This window comes from Theropithecus gelada, chromosome 2, assembly GCF_003255815.1.
Source record: "Theropithecus gelada isolate Dixy chromosome 2, Tgel_1.0, whole genome shotgun sequence".
Taxonomy (NCBI): domain Eukaryota; kingdom Metazoa; phylum Chordata; class Mammalia; order Primates; family Cercopithecidae; genus Theropithecus; species Theropithecus gelada.
The window spans coordinates 190,694,153-190,713,776 of NC_037669.1; the positions used below are offsets into that span (position 1 = coordinate 190,694,153).

The 19,624-nt window shown below is 53.0% G+C and overlaps 1 protein-coding gene across 1 annotated transcript; it reads right to left on the bottom strand.

Moving 5' to 3' along the window:
* Window positions 1-5,167: 5,167 nt before the first annotated feature.
* Window positions 5,168-16,073, bottom strand: CPN2 (carboxypeptidase N subunit 2). The gene is made up of 2 exons (XM_025377431.1): window positions 15,994-16,073; window positions 5,168-7,368 (listed from the first exon to the last, which is right to left on the bottom strand). Exon 2 carries the CDS (start codon window positions 7,363-7,365, stop codon window positions 5,728-5,730), a length of 1,638 nt encoding a protein of 545 aa, XP_025233216.1. The 5' UTR covers window positions 7,366-7,368; window positions 15,994-16,073; the 3' UTR covers window positions 5,168-5,727.
* Between the last annotated feature and the right edge of the window lie 3,551 nt (window positions 16,074-19,624).

A 19,624-nucleotide genomic window follows, 5' to 3' on the forward strand; every position in this document is an offset into this window, starting at 1 on the left:
CTTCCGGAAACAGATCAACGGGAACAGGTAAAACAATTGGCCGGTACTTGCCTACCCCGTCCGCACCCACACCCACAGTTCTCTCTAGAACGATACTAACAAAAATAATAATGCACGATAACAATTTTGGAGAACGTACCATGTGTCACTGTTGTGGGTAGTTTGTATGGATGCATTGATTTTATCGTCACCAATAACACTATGAGGTGGGTGCTGTGTGATAAAAGTGTGGTGAGGACACTGAGCCACAGACAGCTGAGTAACTTGCCCAGGGTTGCATGGCTGGCAAGTAGCAGGACATCACTAAAGAAGGTACAACATTCACAGCTTGCTGGAAGGGAGTCCCGCCTGCTGGAAGGAGGAGCTTTGGAATGACTTAGCCATCCTTTACTGTAAGAAAGAGGCAGGCCGGGCCCGGTGGCTCAGGCCTGTAATCCCAGCACTTTGGGAGGCCGAGGCGGACGGATCACGTGGCCAAGAGATCAAGATTATCCTGGCCAATATGTTGAAACCCGGTCTCTACTAAAAATACAAAAATTAGCTGGGCATGGTGGCACGTGCCTGTAGTCCCAGCTACTTGGGAGGCTAAGGCAGGAGAATCGCTTGAACCCTGGAGGCAGAGGTTGCAGTGAGCCAAGATTGTGCCGCTGCACTCCAGCCTGGCCACAGAGGGAGACTCCATCTAAAAAAAGAAAAAAAAAAAAAAAAAAGCAAGGCAGAGTGCACCCCCAGCTGCTGTTTCTTCAAAAATGCAAGATTTATGAGAGCACCAATGCTGATAAAATTAAAAACATTGGCCGGGCGTGGTGGCTCATGCCTGGAATCCCAGCACTTTTGGAGGCTACGGCGAGCGGATTGCCTGAGGCCAGTCCATGACCAGCCTGGCCAACATGGCAAAACCCCATCTCTACTAAAAATACAAAAAAATAAAAAATAAAAATTAGCCCGGCATGGTGGCGTGTGCCTGTAATCCCAGCTACTCGGGAGGCTGAAGCAGGGGAATTGCTTGAACCAGGGAGTTGGAGGTTGCAGTGAGCCAAGATCGTGCCACTGCACTCCAGCCTGGGTGACAGAATGAGACTCCATCTCAAAAAAAAAAAAAAAAAAATTAAAAACATCAACCAGAAAGAAAAACAAAATCCATGCAATATTTTTATACGTGATGTTTGTCACTTGTTTCATTCATGAATCCACCCAGAGCAGACACCAGGTGCGTGTGAGGAGGCTAGCATTGCCCAGTGCAAATTACACTGAACCTAGCCCTGGACAGTGCCTGAGACAAAATTCTGCCCTAAATTTTCAACCCTGGCCATGTGTTAGAATCGCTGGGGGAGACTTAAACAAAATGATATCTGGGTAACCCCAGTGTTAGACAGGCAAGAGCCTAAAAGAGACAGAGTAAGATCATCTGAAAATCAACTCCATCTTGAAGCTAGCAAGGCACATTCCTTGCCAATCACGACCCATGGTCCTGAGATGTTTACAGCTAAGGAAGCGGCTCGGCAATGGCCTGCAAGGATGCAAGGACAAACTCCTCCAACCACAGAGCGTCCAGGTGTCCTAGTACCCATGAGGACTAAGCTCTGATTTTTCATCTTCCCCAAATTCCTACCTAAGGGGTCTGGGGAGTTGCGCCTTACAAATCATAAATACTCATCAGATGGGTTTTATTTGACCCTGTATATCATGACTTACTTTTTAATCTGATTATGGCATAATCAGGAAAACATATTTAACCCCCAAAATATATTTCCTTGCCCTGCCTCGAAATTGCCCTGCAGAGTCTCTTGTGGGAAAATCCATGTCCTATAGAGAATCCCTTTCCCCTTTGTTTTTCTTCCTTTCTTTCCAGATCCAGGAGATCATCAACTAAGAGCCAGGCACCCTTTTAGGTCAGATAAGAAACATTTTATAACCTGCTCTCTCTCTCTCTGAAGTCCGCTGAGGGCTTCCTCTGCACTATAAAACTTGGTCTCCACAATCCTTATTTTCACCTGGACATTCCTTTCCATTGATCCCAGGTCTTCAGCTAAACTCAAACAATTGTCAACCAGAAAATGTTTACATTTACCTACAGCCTGGAAGCCCCCCGCCGGCTTTGAGTTGTCCTGCCTTTCTGAACCAAACCAATGTATTTCTTAAATGTGTCTGACTGATGTCTCCTTCCTCCCTAAAATGTATGAAACCAAGCTGCACCAGACCCCCCTGGGCACGTTCTCGGGACCTCCTGAGGGCTGTGTCATGAGCCATGGTCACTCATATTTGGCTCAGAATAAATCTCTTAAAATATTTCACAGAGTTTGACTCTTTTCGTCAACACTCATAGCAATATACGCTTTCAGGAAAATTATAGTTATGCTTTGATGTGCTTACATATGCTGAATGTCAAGGACTGTTTCCTTTAAATCAATAAAATAATAAATGTTGTCATGTGGTATCAGCCATTCACATGTAGTCACAGCTGAGTTTAGTCTTTCATAGACAAGGCCCCTATATAAGAAAAACTTAAAGGCAATGCGTTCCTCTGCTTGCCTTCTGAAGACACCCTGCCCTGTAAGGGAGTAGCTTTCAATAAACTGTCTCTTCTCACTGCACTCAGTGACTTGCCTTGAACTCCTTCCTGCGTGAGATCCAAGAACCCTCTTTCCGGGGTCTGGATTGAGACCCTTTTCTGGTCACATGACCACCACCTGGCTAATTGAATCAGAATCTCAGAAAATGGGGACCAGGCACTGGCGTTTTGCATTTTGTCATTACTGGTTTTTAAAAGCCTCCCCAAGGGTTCAACCAGCATTGAGAGCCAATCTCCTTCTTATATAGAAGAGGACACTGGGGCCCAGAGAGGAGCTGTAATTTGCCAAAGGCTGAAGAATGTGAAGAAAAGAGGTGTGGGTGCCGGGCGCGGTGGTTCACGCCTGTAATCTTAGCACTTTGGGAGGCTGAGGCGGGCGGATCACGAGGTCAGGAGTTCGAGACCAGCCTGGCCAACACGGTGGAACCCTGTCTCTACTAAAAATACAAAAAAAAAAAAAAAATTAGCTGAGTGTGGTGGCATGTGCCTGTAATCTCAGCTACTCAGGAGGCTGAGGCAGGAGAACTGCTTGTCCCGGGACCCGAGAGGTGGAGGTTGCGGTGAGCTGAGATCACGCCATTGCACTCCAGCCTGGGCAACAAGAGTGAAACTCTGTCTCAAAAAAAAAGAAAAGAAAAGCGGTGTGGGAGCCGCGTGTGCTGAGTTCTAGTCCAGAACCCATGGAAAACGTGACTGTTGGGCCAGATCAGACACATCACCAGGAGACAGGGCATGAGGTGCCCTGGGGAGCAGGGCACGCCGGGAGCTGCTTCTTCGCCCATCTCTCCTCGGCCTGAGCTGGCTGTTGGCCATGCTGTTTCCCCAACATCATTTGGCAGAGAAAAATTCTGATGTTGTAATTTAACGCAGGGTTATGTTTTGAGGGGAAAATTTAATTGAGAGAAATGTCTGCTGGATTTTCCTATCCCTTTATCCCTGCCAGCGGACAGTACGTGTCTGTTGCTCAGACAGGAGTTCAGGCGATGGGGATTTCTGAAGCTCCTGCTACGTGCTAGACATGGAGTCACTTTCCCAGAGAGTGGCAACACATCCAGGCGGGAGCCAGAGCCCACAGCCAAGATCCCCAGTCTTGGAAGGGTCTGGGCAAGGTCATTCTTAAACCAAGTGAATTTGGGAGTCTTGCCCCCTCTTCTGCATGACCTTCAGTAACTGCCTGGGGCCCCCTTCATCAACACGCACACTCCTCCCTCCACCCCAGGGCCCTGCAGAATCAGCTCCGTCTGGGCTTCCAGCCTTATGTCTTCCTCCTCGTCCCCCCTCCACAGCCCTGACCCCTCGTCCTTGCCCTTCCTCATCCCTTAGCTCAGGCTCTTCTTGCACAAGTTTCCAGCTCTCCCCGGAGCCCTTCTTAAGGCCCAAGATCCAATGCAGCCTTTCTCATGGCCGGTGCTTCCCGCCACTTCGCCGCCTCTGCACTTCCCAACACTGGCCTGTGCTGACCTTTCTGCCTTGTGTTTTCATCCCATGTGGCTGATTTCTCCTGGTGGCCAGGAGCTCCTGGGGGCCTGCTGTACGTCTGGTTCCCTTCTCCCTCCCTGCCCGAGCCTTTTTCCCAGGCCAGCCACAATACAGCCGGAAGCCAGGCAGAAGGCTGTGCAGTGGCTCAGCCCCCGGGGCTACAAAGCATCTGGGAGTAGAAGGGAGGAGCGGCTAGAGGGAGGCTCAGGCCAGAAGCCTGAGCATTCGGGGACTCCTTGGCCCTGAGGACTGAAGGGGAGGAGTGAGTGGAGAACACGCCCAGCTCCTGGGCTGGTCAATGCGCTGATGAGAATCAGGGGGAGTAGGGGACAGAGCCTTGCTAGACGTGTCTGTGGTCAACAGGAGGACATGGGGCTCTGAGCAGGCGGTATCAGCCTGGGCCTGAAAAGAGCCGAGCACAGAGGAGAACTGGGCTCATTACCAAAGAAGAAGCATCCACACAGGGGTGTGTGGGAGGCTGCCCAGGGCATGGGAGGGCAGCGATCCCTGAGATGAAGCTGCAGGGGGCGGCCCAGGAAGGTTGCAGGGGTGGCCGAGCTGGGTAAGAGGCCAGGTGCGGTGGCTCACGCCTGTAATCCCAGCACTTTGAGAGGCCGAGGTGTGTGGATCATCTGAGGTCAGGAGTTTGAGACCAGCCTGACCAATATGGTGATGAAACACTGTCTCTACTAAAAATACAAAAATTAGCCGGGCGTGGTGGCTGGTGCCTATAATCCCAGCTACTCGGGAGGCTGAGGCAGGAGAATTGCTTGAACATGGCAGGTGGAGGCTGCAGTGAGCCAAGATCGCACCGCTGCACTCCAGCCTGGGCAACAAGAGCGAAACTCCATTTCGAAAAAGAAAAAAATGAAAAAACAAGGGAGAACAACGCCAGTGAGTGAGCCGCTTGTACTCAGCTGCTGTGAGAAAGAAGCTGCCGCCCGGCCGGCCCAGGCTGCCCCTACACCTCAAACCTTTTCCTCCTCCTCAGCAGCAGCCGTCCTGTGTGCTGAGCAGGCGAACCCACCCTCCGCTCTGGGGGCTCTGTGTCACAAAGCCGAGCGTCTGCCGTTCCCTTCCCCAGGCTTCGTTTTATCTTAGTTTCTCCTGGGTGCAGCGTGGAGGTGGGTGCTGGCCACAGGGTCACCCACACGCCAGTCAGAACCCTGCCCCTATGCTTTCTGACCATCTCTGCGTCTGTCACAGCCTTTATTTCTCTATACCAATTTAAAACACAATTTCAGGGAGAGACACGGAAACAGACATTGGGCTTGTGAGCCAGATCAGAAGGCAGTGGCCTCCACTTTGTATCTCTGGGATGCAGTGAGTAGACCTCAAGGTGTGGGCGAGAGCGGGTGGGTGTTACAGAATGGGGAGGCAACAGGGCTGAGGATATTTTATTCTCCAGGCCGTGGTGCAGCCTTCGAGGGCGCTTTGCAAAGCATAAGGATGGCCTCGTTAGGCCGCACACTCCGGGAGAAGCAATGAAGGAAGCGGGGGAGGAGGAGACCCTGGTTAGTGGAGCAGACCAGACTCCACTCCCTCATCTTGGGGGTGCAACCCTGTCCCTTGCATGTGAAAAGCCAAGGCTTCGGAGACTCAGCTCCTCTCCGCCCCCACCTGCTGCCTGGTCAGGCCCCAGAGGCCGCCTTCCCCAGCTCCTGTATGCCCTGCTACTAGGGCCCGGCTGCCCGAGCCTCGATAGACACGGTGAGCCGCAGAGAACCGCAGCTCGACCTCAGGTCCCACTCCTGACTAGCATTGTACAGCAGTCCCAGGGAGCCCTGCCGAGGAGACAGCTGGACGTTCAGCCAGCGACACCGGGCCTGGTCACAGGCAAGCACCACGGTGCCCTCGGGGTTGCTGTAGGTGCACTGGCTCCGGGCTGCCCTTTCCGGCACAGCCAGATCCCAGCTGCCCCCTGCCTTGTTGTCGTCCAGCCACGTGACCTGGAAGCCCAGGCGGTCCCGGGTGACGGGACACACCAGCTGCTTCTCATTCAAGGCGGGCACCACCTGGCCTTTGAGGTAGGCAGGGCCGGCGCAGTAGGTCTGGATGTTCAGGAGCCGGTCGGTGTACTGCTGCAGCCAGTTGAAGAGGTAGGCCAGGTGGCAGTCACACTGCCAGGGGTTGCCGTGCAGGGCCAGGTTGAACAGGTTGTAGTTGGTGTCGAAGATGCCCTCCGGAAGTGTGGTCAGCTGGTTCTTGGAGAGGCTGAGCAGCTCCAGCTTGGACAGGTTCTGGAAGAGGGCTGGGTGCAGGGCTGTCAGGTTGTTGCTGCTCAGGTAGAGCTTGACCAGCTCCTCCAGGTCTCTGAAGATGCCAGCTGGGAGGTGGGCAATGGCATTGTATGAGAGCATGAGGGAACGCAGGTTGGACAGGTGGGCAAAGGCGCCCTCAGCGAGCGTCTCCAGCTGGTTATGGGTCAGAGACAGGCCGACCAGGTGTGGGGTGTGGGCAAAGAGGCCGGCAGGCAGGACCCGAAGCCTGTTCCCCTGCAAGCTCAGAAAGGTCAGATTCCCCAGGGAGGCGAAGATGGAGAGTGGCAGGTGCGTGATGGCGTTGTGCTGCAGCCACAGCCTCTCCAGGCGGAAGAGTTGGGAGAACACCCGAGGGGGCAGCTCCGAGATCTCGTTGCTGTCCAGGAAGAGCTCCTGCAGGCCGCCCAGTCTGCCGAACACGCCCTGGGGGAGGCCAGAGAGCGCATTGTTGCTCAGCTTCAGGGTCTGCAGGCTGGTGAGTGGGTGGAACAGCTCCTCTGGGAGCTGGGCCAGGAGGTTCTGGGCCAGGTTGAGTGTCTTCAGATGGGTCAGAGGCTGGAAGAGCCTCCTGGGCAGGGCCTGGAGCCGGTTCCCCTGCAGGTGGAGGGACTCCAGGGCAGCCATGTCCTGGAAGAGGCCCTCGAGCAGAGCCTCCAGCATGTTGAAGTTGAGGGTGAGCTTGCCCAGCGAGGTCAGGTTGGAGAAGGTGTTGGCGCTGAGGTTCAAGAAGCTGCTGCCTGTGATCTCCAGGTCCTCCAGCCTGGGCAGCCCCCCGAAGGCATCCGGCCTAAACTGGCAGAGCTGAGTGTTGAGGAAGACCACCTTGGTCAAGTTGGGGTTGCTGCCAAAGGCTCTGGTTTCCACCGTAGTGAACGAGGTCTCCACAAAGACGATGTTTGTGGTGTGTGGCGGGATGTCCGGTGGGATGGCGGCCAGCTCCTCGTCTGAGCAGAACACCTCCCGGACAAAGCAGTCGCAACCCACGGGGCAGGGCTGGGCAGGCCTGGCCAGGAGCAGGAGGGAGGCCCAGAGCAGCCAGGCTCCCAGGAGCATCTTCTAGATTCAAGGATGGAGAGAAAACAGGAAGGGAAACTTGATCATCACACGGCACGGCACAGTAACCAGGGCACTGGACCGCGAGCTCGAACATGCGGCAGGACAAAGACAAGGGCTTTGGGGCTTTCTGTGTTCTGTCCAGATTGGGGAAAGAAGCGGAAAAGAGACAAAAAGGCATGGAAGAGAGGCATAAAAGGAGACCATGGGCATTGTGGCATTTTTACAGATAATATATAGGATATGGACAGATTATTCCTGAGTTGGAAGTTCCTAGACCATAACTCTTCCTGAGTTTCCATATCTCAGCACACATTAGAGCCAAATGATGCGGAGATCCTGGTGTAGCAGGACGAGCCACAGACAAAACTCCTCAGACACCGGATTAAAGAAGGAAGAGGTTTTTTATTTGGCCAGGAGCATCAGCAGACTCGCGTCTTAAGAGCCGAGCTCCTGGAGAAAGAAATACTCGGCCTTTTTAAAGGCTTACAACTTTAAGGGGTCCATGTGAAAGGATCGTGATAAATTGAGCAAGCGTAGGAAACGTGACTGGGGGCTACATGCATCAGCTAACAGAACAAAAAGTTTTACAATGCTTTTTTCATAGTGTCTGGAATTTACAGATAACACAAGTAGTTTAGGTCAGGGGTTGATGTTATTATTATTACTTTGTTTAACTCCTAGGGCCGGGTGGTGGTGCCAAGGTTGTCTGGCTATTTATCTTACTTTTGTTTCTTTCTCTCTTTCCTCCTGTCTTGTGAACTAGGCAAGGTGGGGGGAGGAGGGCAGCAGGAGTAGTAGTGGTCTCCTTCCTTACTGGCACCTGCTCTTTGCACAGTTGGTGGAGGGGGAGGGCAGCCACAGAGACGAGATGGCTCCTCGAACTGCTGCTGAAATGCGCTCCCCCTGCCACCTGTGCCCGCTCCTCCACGGCGGGGACCGAGGAGCTTTCCAACGTCATGTGGACAGAAGGACCCCAGACCTGGGGATTCTACAGAACAGTAGATTTCTTTAAAATTCTCCAAAATTCTTTAGATTTTCTTTACTGTTTTTTTTTTAAAAAAAAATTAAAAAACAGTAGATTTTCTAGCATCTACTCACAGGTCACAGATTGGTGATGCACCTCACAAATACGTTTTATTTATTCCTCAGTGACATTTTTCATATACGAATCAGTAGCCAACATGTAAAAATTGGAAAACGTCACGGTAAAGGTCTAGGTTTCAGAGTGAACTGGGGACAGTGGGCCCGTCTTTCCACATAGCAAGACCAGCTGGGGCTTCGTGGCCCCTGCCCTGTTAGAGGGTGTGTGCCCTCCAGGCCGCCACTGTTCCCACGCACAGCACTTATTCACATGGCTCGGAGTGCTCTTAATTCCATGAGTTCAAATCTTAGGTCCATCGCTTTCCAGCTACGTGACCTTGGGCTTGTTGCTTAATCCATCAGTGCTTCAGTTTCCTTATCTATACAATGGGGGTTATAATAGTCCCTACCACCTGAGGGTAATTGTTAGGGATTAAGTGACTACATAGAGGTAACAGTTTTACATCAGGATCTGGCATAGAGTGAGTAATTAATCAACCTCATTAACTATCGTTAAAGGTCGCAAGCTACCTTATTACAGAAAAGGTTATTTGAACACCAAAAAAAAAAAAAAAAAAAAACTTAAAAACAAAATGCTCTTTAGACGGAATACACTTGAATGTACCAACAATTAAAAAAAGAAAGAAGCCCTTTCACCACATACTCCTAATTTTTCTTAATTAACTTCTTCTCAGTAAAAGGGGTCTGCGAAAGGGGTTCCCCAGTTGCAGAATCTGGGTACCAAGCCCTCTTCGCTGGCTGTCTCTCTGCTGCCCTCTGCTGGTGCCTCCTCCACCTGCAGATTCTGCTTCTGGCTGAAGGTCTCCCATTAAACTCATAGGCTTAGGACCCGGTGCTTAGGGGAGCCCCCTTTACTCTCCCGCTCAGTCACTCAGTGACTCTCAGTCCTTCCAGGAATGTTCTGCCTCATCAGTAGAGAAGGAACAACTTCTCCCTGAGAAAATGCACACCTTCCTTTAGGCTGCTCTAAGGCATGCATAGCTAAGTGAGCTTGGGGAGGGGGTAAGGAAAGTCTCTACCAGTAATAACCGCTGGCCTGGGATTAGAATCTGACTCCTGCGGCCGGGCGTACACCCGCCTGGTGTGAGCGGCTGGAGAGCTCCACCTCTAGTCCCAGCACTTTGAAAGTCCAAGGCAGGTGGATCATGAGGTCAGGCGTTCCAGACCAGCCTGGCCAAGATGGTGAAACTCTGTCTCTACTAAAAACTACAAAAATTAGCCGGATGTGGTGGCACACATCTGTAATCCCAGCTACTCGGGAGGCCGAGGCAGGAGAATCGCTTGAACCCGGGTGGCAGAGGTTGCAGTGAGTTGAGATCGTGCCACTGCACTCCAGCCTGGGCACAGAGTGAGACTCCATCTCATAAATAAATAAATAGAATCTGACTTCTGCAATCACCTCTTCCAGGAAAAGGAAAATGTCCTTGCCACTTAGGACATGTGAGGGAATGGAACAAGCCTCAGGCAAGCGTGTGCCTCCTGGCTCTGTGTCCCTAGACTCCAGCTACAGAGCTAGCATGAGACTAGAAACAGAAAGCAGTGGGCCTGACTGAAGAGGATTGGGGTAGCCACTGTCCCCCGACACACACCACACAGGCACACAGCTGCCACTAGCACCTGGCCTGCCCCTGAGGCACCTACGCAAAACCCCTAGGGGTCCTGAAAGAAGCCGCCCCGGACCCTAAGAAGGAGGACCTGGAGAACGTGTCTCCTCCACTTTAACACTCAGTATAGGCACCGAAATGATGGGTTTTCATGGCAGTCTGTTCTGTGTACTCGTCTGTCTATGCCCAGAGCAGCAGTGACTTCCTTTGGGGTCTGGCAGGTTTTGTTGAATGGAGCTCTCCAAGGCTGGGAAGAGCAGCGTGGGAGGCAGAGCCACCTCCCCTGGGATGGGCAACCCCAGAATGAATGACCCCCAGCCAGGCTGCCAGAGCCGCCTCGATTCCTCCCAAGAGTAAGAGGGGAGCAATTGTGTTTAATTTTGTTATTTTTTGAGGCAGAACTTCACTCTGTTATCCAGGCTGGAATGCAGTGGCACGATCATAGCTCACTGCAGCCTCAATCCCCTGGATGGAAGTGATCCTCCTGCCTCAGCCTCCAGAGTGGCTGGGACTACAGGCGTACACCACTGTGCCTGGTGAGTTCTGATTTTTAACATGCAGTAATATCATCATGGTGCCAGTCCCCCTCCCTTGCTAGCCCCATTGGTCATTGTTTCTCAAAGGCTATTTCCAGAAAGTGCTCCCCTGGAACGATGGGCCAGACAATGCTGGGGCTTGCAGGTCCCGAGACCATCTGGCCTCCTCGCAGGGAGAGTGAGGCAAGGCCCCGGGCTCTTCACAGCAGGGTTTGGCTTGTGGAGCCCAGATCGCCTGGTTTTGTTCATCACTCCTGCCAGGAAAACAGGCCAAAGCCGGAGTTGCACCGTGGGACGCTCAAGCCCGATGGGGGGAGTGTACCTCTCTTCTGAGCAAGCTGAGTGTTCCCTGGCCTCCCTGGGTCTGTGCCTCTCACTTTTAATCCACTGTCATTTAGAAATAATGTGCTTCACACATTTCCAACAAAGGAAGGAGCTCTAGGATTCAAGCCTCGAATCAAAACCATGGCAATGGTGGCACAGAAAGTCAAGTGCAGGCAAATCAGCTACGGCTCGGGAGACGCAGGCAGAGGGAGAGACATCTCTGTGATGCGGGGGCTTGGCTGAGGGGTCAGTTCCCGCCTGCCGGTTCCCAAAGCTCCCACACATACATCTTGATCCTCAGCACAAACCTAGAAGTGCCCAGGACAGGGAGACTGGGGCCCCCAGAGCTACAGCGACTGGCCCAAGGGCACACACACAGAAGCGAGGGGCCAGGGCCAGTCCTGACAGCCCGGGCTCTGCGGGGTCCTTGCCATGACACCACCAGGCTGTCCCAGGGCAGTGGAGTGGGTGGGGTGGGCAGGCCCGCTCCTCGTATCTGCAGGTCCCAGGGAGAACGTCGTCTACCTGGAACTCCGCCCATTGTCTGTTCCCTTCTCTTCCCCCCGACTCTCCTGCACTGTGAGTGGAGACCCCACACATATCGCCCCTCGGCACCCCACAGGCCGAAGACTGTGCACTTCTGCGGCATGGTCAACCTAGGGAAGACGGACCCAGGGAGGCAGCCCACACAGACTGGGGTTCTGGGTACCCAGAGCGTGGTTTAAAATGGGGGCACAGCCTCCAGATGGGCATGTGCCGCCGGCACCCCTTGGGGGTGGTATCATGGGGGGAGGAGGGCCAGAACAGGGCCCTCTAAGTTCAGGGCAAGACCCCTCTTGCCTGGGTCTACTGGGGCAGGAGGCGGAGAGGCAGGGATGATTCTCACAGTGAGGGCACAGAACACTGACAGTTTGCAGACGGTCCACGCCCCGCCCGAGCCCCCTCACCTCACTCTGGAGTGGCGACGAGTCAGACAGCCTGGGTTCAATCCTAACTCCCCTCCAGCTTAGCTCTGTGGCTTTGACTGCATGGCTTAACCTCTCTGTGTTTCGCTTTCCTCCTCTTCAAAACAGTGAGCACAGTACTACCTTCCTGGTGGGGATGTTGTGAGGATGGAATGAGAAAATGCATGAAAAGCTCCAAGCTCAGGCCCTGGCACACGGCAAGTGCTCGGCAACGTTAGTGACCCCGATATTCCGAGCAGTGCAGCCCCAGCTCTGTGCTGAAGCAGTCACGGGTTCGCTAGGCAGAAACCCATGAGACCATCCAACCACCCCCCTGTGGGCCAGTGAGACGCCGCTCCACAGCACTCCTCCTAGCGCTTTCCTCCAGCCAAGGGAAAGAGCTAGAAGGTTTAGGGGAGCACAGATTCTGAGGGCTCTGGCTGGGAGGCTTTGGACTTGGGCCGCTTCCCCAGCCTGCCCTCAAGAAAGCAGGTCACTGGGGAGCTCTGGAGATGGAAGCGCCCCTCCCTGGGAACCGTGGAGGCTGGTCCCAAGGGCCACAGCGGGGCGGCAGCCAGAGGCTTTCTGCTCCTCGTCTGGGAATAAGACCAGCAAATGCCCACAAAAATGTTCCACACTTTCGGCAAGCCAAGAAGTCTGGCTTTTTAAATGGTTTTTTTGGGGGGAGAGGGAGGGTTTGGCTGGGTGCAAACGAGCTCCTTCCTCTCCTCAGATTGCTCTTGGCAGGGTACATCTCTGTGCATGCCTCCAGCCAGTCTGTCATCCACCACAGAGCTAAGCCTCACTTCTTCCAGAGGCGGATGGGCCCTAGAATGGGGCCTAGAACCCTGGCCCCAGACACCCAGGGACTGCTACCCGACGCTGGCTCCACGGATGTCTGCCACGCCAAAGAGGGGCTTCTAAGACTCGTCCAGAGTCCCTGGCTGCCTCATCTGGTCCTCTAAGAAGATCTGCCACTGCCCAAACCTGGTCCCCTCTCTTCTCAATCCAGCAACATAAGTCCAATGGCTGAGACCTGCCGCTGCCCAAACCTGGTCCCCTCTCTTCTCAGTCCAGCAACATAAGTCCAATGGCTGAGACCTGCCGCTCCCCAAACCTGGTCCCCTCTCTTCTCAATCCAGCAACATAAGTCCAATGGCTGAGGCGGTCGGGCTTGCGCCAGGTCCCAGCCTCTGCTCCTGCCCTGGCCAGCCCACCCCATCCGCGGCCCAGTTGTGTCCCAGGGAGTGAAGCCACCTCTCAGAGCCCCAGCCTCGGCGTCTGTAAACCCAGAACGACCACGATAACAATAACCATCATAATACCTCAATCATAGCATTGTTAGGGCTATTGTGGCTCTTAAATGAGGTAACAGGCATCGGGCCACAGCAACAAAATAGAAACAACCTAAATGTCCAACATGAGGGATTGGTTACACGAATCATGCTACACGGAGATAATGGAAACCTTCTCCGCTATCTTTAAAACTATATTATAGGCTGGGTTCAGTGGCTCCTGCCTGTCATCCCAGCACTTTGGGCGGCGGAGGCAGGAGGATCGCTTGAGGCCAGGAGTTTGAAATCAGCCTGGGCAACATGGTAACAGCTCATCTCTACAAAACAATTACAAAAATTAGCCAAGCACAGTGGTGCATGCTTGTAGTCTCAGCTACTTGAGAGGCTGAGGTGGGAGGATGGCTCGAGCCCGGGAGGTCGAGGCTGCAGTAAGTAAGTGGTGATTGCTCTACCACACTCCAGCCTGGGAAACAGGGGGAGACCTTGTCTCAAAAAAAATAGAATAAAAAATAAAATTTTAAACAAAAAGAAAATTTATTACAGATGTGTATTTATTGACAAGATGTTTGCAATATCTTAAGTGAAATATATGAAGTCTCGGAATGCTACTTTTCCATGTTTAAGGTGTATTTGTGCACAGAAAACACAATAGAAGCTTATGCACCAAATATTTGTGGTGGGGTCTGGCACTGTGGTTCACACCTGTGATCCCAGCATTTTGGGAGGCCAAGGCGGGCAGATCACCTGAGATCAGGAGTTCAAGACCAGCCTGGACAACATGGTGAAACCCCGTCTCTACCAAAAATACAAAAATTAACTGGGCATGGTGGCACACGCATGTAATCCCAGCTACTCAGGAGGCTGAGGCAGGAGAATCGCTAGAACCCGGGAGGCAGAGGTTGCGGTAAGCCGAGATCGCGCCACTGCACTCCAGCCTGGGCAATAAGAATGAAACTCTGTCTCAAAAGAAAAAGGTTTGTGGTCATTACTTCTGAAAAAGCGAATTGTGGATGATTTTGATTTGTTCCTTCTGCTTAAAAATGTATGTTCCACATTTTTACGAAAGAAACATATCACTTTTGCGGTAAGGTTGAAACCTATTTTATTCTAAATATCGAGATAAATGTGTAAAATGCACAGTACAGTTCCACACACATGGTAGGGGCTTACTTGACTCTTTCCTTCCTGGCAGTGATGTTGCAAAGGCCCAGGGGAGCTTGTCTATCAGCCGTGTTAGCTTCTGGAAGAGATGACAGCTGACAGGTTGAACTAAGAGGCGGCTGTGAACTGGGCACTGTGCGACCCTCCCAATTTATACCCACTCTCTCAGGCCAGTGGAAGTCAAACTTCCCCCATGAAGCCTTCCTTGACTATCTTTTTTTTTTTTTTTTTTTTTTTTGAGATAGAGTTTCACTTTTGTTGCCCAGGCTAGAGTGCAGTGACGCTATCTCGGCTCACTGCAACCTCCGCCTCCCGGGTTCAAGTGATTCTCCAGCCTCAGCCTCCCGAGTAGTTGGGATTACAGGCACCTGCCACCACATCTGGCTAATTTTTGTATTTTTAGTAGAGATGGGGTTTCCCCATGTTGTCCAGGCTGGTCTCGAACTCCTGACCTCAGGTGATCCACCCGCCTTGGTCTCCCAAAGTGCTGGGATTAGAGGCGTGAGCCACCGCACCCGGCCGTTTCTTGGGTCCTCAGATCCCTCTTGTACTGTGTTGAATGTTGGGCTCTTCCGCTGTTTTCTATTCAGTTGCACCCATCCGAGTGAGTCCGTGGTACTGCAGGCTTGCTGTGGCGTCTCTGCAAGCAGCTCTGCACCCCAGCACCCGGCTCAGGGCTGGGCACTGAGAAGGCAGCCAGGCTCTGTGTGCTGAATTGAAGGGAATGTGTTTGGTGGCTGTCAGTGACTTCGCATCTCAGGCCTGACTCTCATCCTGCTTAGTAGCAGGGGAAAACACGTCAGCTCCGCCAGTGCCACAAACTGGGATCAGATTCTGATGCCATCACCTACGAGCCGTGTGGGCTTGGGCAAATCACTCCAACACTCTAAGCCTCAGGTTTTCCACCCTTAATTATCACCTCTGCCCTCAGGGTTAAAATCAGCACTCCACTGGATAATAGACAGGCTAAATAAGAGAGTAAATACAAAGCCCTTAACACAGTGCCTGGCAAATACTGAATATTCAATAAAAGGTGGCTCCCTGCAGGTTTATATGACCATAAACTTTATCATACGAGCCAGCAGGCTTCTGGGAGGGAAACGAGGAGCTAGTCATCTTCAGGCCTGAGCTGGGTGCTGTGGTGTGCGCTGTAATCCCAGCTACTCAGCAGGCTGGGTGGTAGGATCGCTTGAAGCCAGGAGTTCAAGACCAGCCTGAGCAACATAACAAGACCTCATCTCGAAAAACAACAATAATTATATTAATTAATAATATTTAGTATTAATATAATATTAATAAATAATCAGTAATACTATTTATTATTGTTATGCCAAGATGACAAGTATAAACTAGGCAGAACCAGGCCAACCTGGACATCTGGTCACCCTGCTTATCCTCTACTCACTACTAGCTCCCTGCAGGCCGGGACCGGCTGGTTCTCATCTCACAACCCCCGCCCCCGCCCCACCTGCCTCCTGCCTCTTCCCAGCAGCGCCCTGGCCGAGCACCTAGGGGACTTCTCCTCCCAGGGCAGGGGCCCCCTGGAACGGCAGCCTGCCTGGAGCTGGGGAACGCTCTGAAACGGGGAGACCGCAAGTTCCCGTTCCTGCCCCCATGTCCCTGCAGACCCAGGAGCCCTTTAGCGACCCCAGGAGCCTACCGTGAGGCCGAGCGGGTGGCGCCGGGCTGCCCTGTCTTTCTGAGGAGCAGAGAGGAGTCTGGTGTGGTCTGTGGTCAGCTCAATCCAGCCCCAGCGCTGATCAAAGTTCCAGGCAGTGGTTCCTCCCCTCACGTGGCCCCAGCGTCCCAGAATGTCACCAGGGTCACAGGACGGGAGACGGCCTTGGCAAGGCCTCTGAAGATTACAAAACGACCCTGAACTCCTCCCACGTACAGAGCCCTCGCGGGGCCAAAATCCCACCGAGGTCGCAGGGTTGGTACCTTCAGGACCCCAGGGACACAGCAAGCCCTAGAGACACCCGCAGGCGGCTGGGTTGGTGAGGACTGGGATGAGGTCCACGTTCACACCCACCCCTGTGGGCAGAGGCAGAAGCACTGGGAGCCTGCCCTCAGCCTCGGGCCCCTGCTCTGCTCTCAGCGCCCGGAGGCATTCCAAGAGGGCTGTGGATTTGTTGCTTTGTCTTGTGTTTGTTTAATGAATGAATTCTCTAAACCCTTCCTGAGTTAGAAGGGGGAAAAGCTATAGGGAGATGAATTGGGGCCCAATGTGGAGAGGAGCGCTCACACACTCAGGGCGGTCCGAGGATGAAAGATGCGGCTTTGGAAGGGAGGGAGTTTCCCGTCTCTGGAGGTGTGGAACCAGGGCTGCAGGACACGCGAAGTGTGTGTGTGGTGAGTGCGTGCGTGTGGGTGTGTGTGAAGTGGGTGTGTGAGTGGGTGTGTGAGTGGGTGTAGGAGTGTATGTGTGTGTGGGTGTAGGGGTGTGTGGTGAGCGTGTGTGTGGGTGTGGGGTGTGTGTGTAAGTGGGTGTATGTGAGTGGGTGTAGGGGTGTGTGGGTGTGGGTGTAGGGGTGTATGGTGAGTGCATGTGTGTGGGTGTGGGGGGTGTGTGTGTAAGTGTGTGAGTGGGTGTGTGTGAGTGGGTGTAGGGGTGTATGTGTGTGGGGGTGTCGGGGTGTGTAGTGAATGCATGTGTGTGGGTGTGGGGGGTGTGTGTGTAAGTGGGTGTGTGTGTGAGTGGGTATAGGGGTGTATGTGTGTGGGGGTGTAGCGGTGTGTAGTGAATGCATGTGTGTGGGTGTGGGGGATGTGTAAGTGGGTAAATGGGTGTGTGTGTGAGTGGGTATAGGGGTGTATGTGTGTGTGGGTGTAGGGGTGTGTGGTGAGTGCATGTGTGTGGGTGTGGGGTGTGTGTGTAAGTGGGTGTATGTGTGAGTGGGTGTGTGAGTGGGTGTGTGAATGGGTATAGGGGTGTGTGTGGTGAGTGTGAGTGGGTATGTATGTGTGTGTGTAGTATGAGAGTGTGTGAGAAAATGTGTGATGAGTGGGGGTGGGTGTGTGGTGAATGTGTGTGATTGTGAGTGGTGTGTGTGGGCGTGATGAATGTGTGTGGGTGTGTGTGATGAGTGTGTGGGGATGGTGTGTGTGGTGTGTGTGGGGTGTATGTGTGCGTGTGTGGTGGGGGGGTTGTATATGTAACTGTGTGGTGAATGTGTGTGTTTGGCTGTATGTGCGAGTCAGTGTGTGTATGGTGAGTGTGGATAGGTGAGGGATGAGTGTGTTGGGTGTATGAGTGCATGTGGTGTGTGTGGTGTGTGGTGTGTGTGTGCGTGTGCAGTTAGTGTGCAGTGTGTGGGGGGGTGTGGTGAATNCTGAGTGTGAGGGTGTGTGGGTGTGTGGTGTGTGTGGTGAGTGGGTGTGTGAGTGTGCAGTAGGTGTGTGTGTTGGGGTGTGTGTGTGGTGTGTGGTGAGTGGGTGTGTGTGAGTATGCACTGAATGTGAGAGTGAGGGTGTGTGGGTGTGTGTGGTGTGTGGTGAGTGGGTGTGTGTGCAGTGTGTATGGGTGTGTGGTGTGTGGCGAGTGGGGGTGTGTGTGTGTGCAGGTGAGTGTGTGTCGGGGTATGTGTGTGGTGTGTGGTGAGTGGGTGTGTGTGTGCATTGAGTGTGAGAGTGAGGGTGTGTGGGTGTATGGTGAGAGCGTAGGAGTGTGTGTGTGAAGGTGTGCAGGGTGAAGTGACCTGGACAAGCAAATCTAACATCATTTCAGTGCCAGGAGTCTACCATTTAAAGTAGACTGATGACTTTTTCACTCATTGCATGGTATTTTTATCTCACACTTTTTATGAGTGCAAAATAATGTTTCTTTTGCACGTGAGCTGATTGCATCAGCCAAACTGCAAAGGTCTAATTGGGTGTGGCAAGGAAGTGTGTTTCAGTGGCAATATACCACAAATGCACCTGGCAGAGGAGAGCAGGAGCCTCTCGGATGGAGAACGGCGGTGAACAAAGTGTGCCCAGCTCCCCCTTGGTGGCCCCCAGGCTGGCAAGGGCGGGACAGTGGCTGGGAAAAATGGCTTGCGTGGGGGCACTCACAAGCAGGTCTGGGAAGAGCCTGGCACTGCCCTGTACTCAAGGTTCTCAAGCCATCCACACTCACCTCCAGCGACACCGTTTGTCCATTGGTCAACGTGGCCTGGTGAACAAGAGAAATATGGCATTGGACAGATCTGGGTTTGAATTCTGACTCTTCAACTAACTAGTCAGTCCTTAGACAAATGATTTAATCTCTACAAGCCTCTGCATTCTGGTCTGCGGAATGGGTGTGGCAGAAGGCCTGGGGAGGTAGGAGAGAGAGAGAGAGACAGACAGAGAGAGCATGTGTGTGTGTGTGTAGGGTGAAACATCTGTGGAAGGGGACTTGCATTAAAAATTCCAAGGATTGGCCAAGCGAGGTGGCTCACGCTTGTAATCCCAACACTTTGGGAGGCCAGGCGGATCACGAGATCAGGAGATCGAGACCATCCTGGCCAACGTGGTGAAACCCTGTCTCTACTAAAAATACAAAAATTAGCTGGGCGTCGTGGTGCATGCCTGTAGTCCCAGCAACTAGGGAGGCTGAGGCAGCAGAATCGCTTGAACCCGGGAGGCGGAGGTTGCAGTGAGCCGAGATCGCGCCACTGCACTCCAGCCTGGCAACAGAACGAGACTCTGCCTCAAACAAACAAATAAAACAATTCCAAGAATTTTCTGAAAGAGAAGGGATGGAGATTCTAACTCCTTTCCCCATTATTCAAAATTCCAGAAAGCTGTTTGAGTGTACTAAGGTTCAGTGGCTAGGGAAGGACCAAGCCCCGCCCCGCTCATCGAAGGGGCCCAGCCCTGTAATATGGTGAACATGACTGACCCCTGTCGGGCTTCATCTCCTAAGACAGGCTTCCACCTGGCAGAAGGGATCTAAGGCGCTAGAAGAGTCCAGGTAAATATGATTGGAAGCCCTTTTCCTGAGTATAATCATGGGATAAAGGGACAGGGACAGCAGATCACCCCTCTCTTACCTGCTGGGCCTGCACCAGCAGCTGTGGCACCCCTGGAACCCGGAGGTTCTGGGGATGCCTGGACACTTGGAGGGAGTCACCTTCCTTCAGACAGTGTCGCTTGAGAGCCTGGAACTTCCTGAGCCTGGTGCTAAGTACTTATCGGAGTCTAGAGGTGTGCAAGCTAGTCCTGCCACCTGCCTGCGTGCATGTGTGTGTGTACATACACGCGTGTGCTTTGAACAAATGCTGACTGAATGTCAGTGCCTTCCTGGTGGCATAAAAGAACTAGCCTGG

Bases quoted from the DNA above. Each gene is read 5' to 3' on its own strand.
- CPN2 (XM_025377431.1), bottom strand. From the start codon at position 7,365: ATGCTCCTGGGAGCCTGGCTGCTCTGGGCCTCCCTCCTGCTCCTGGCC.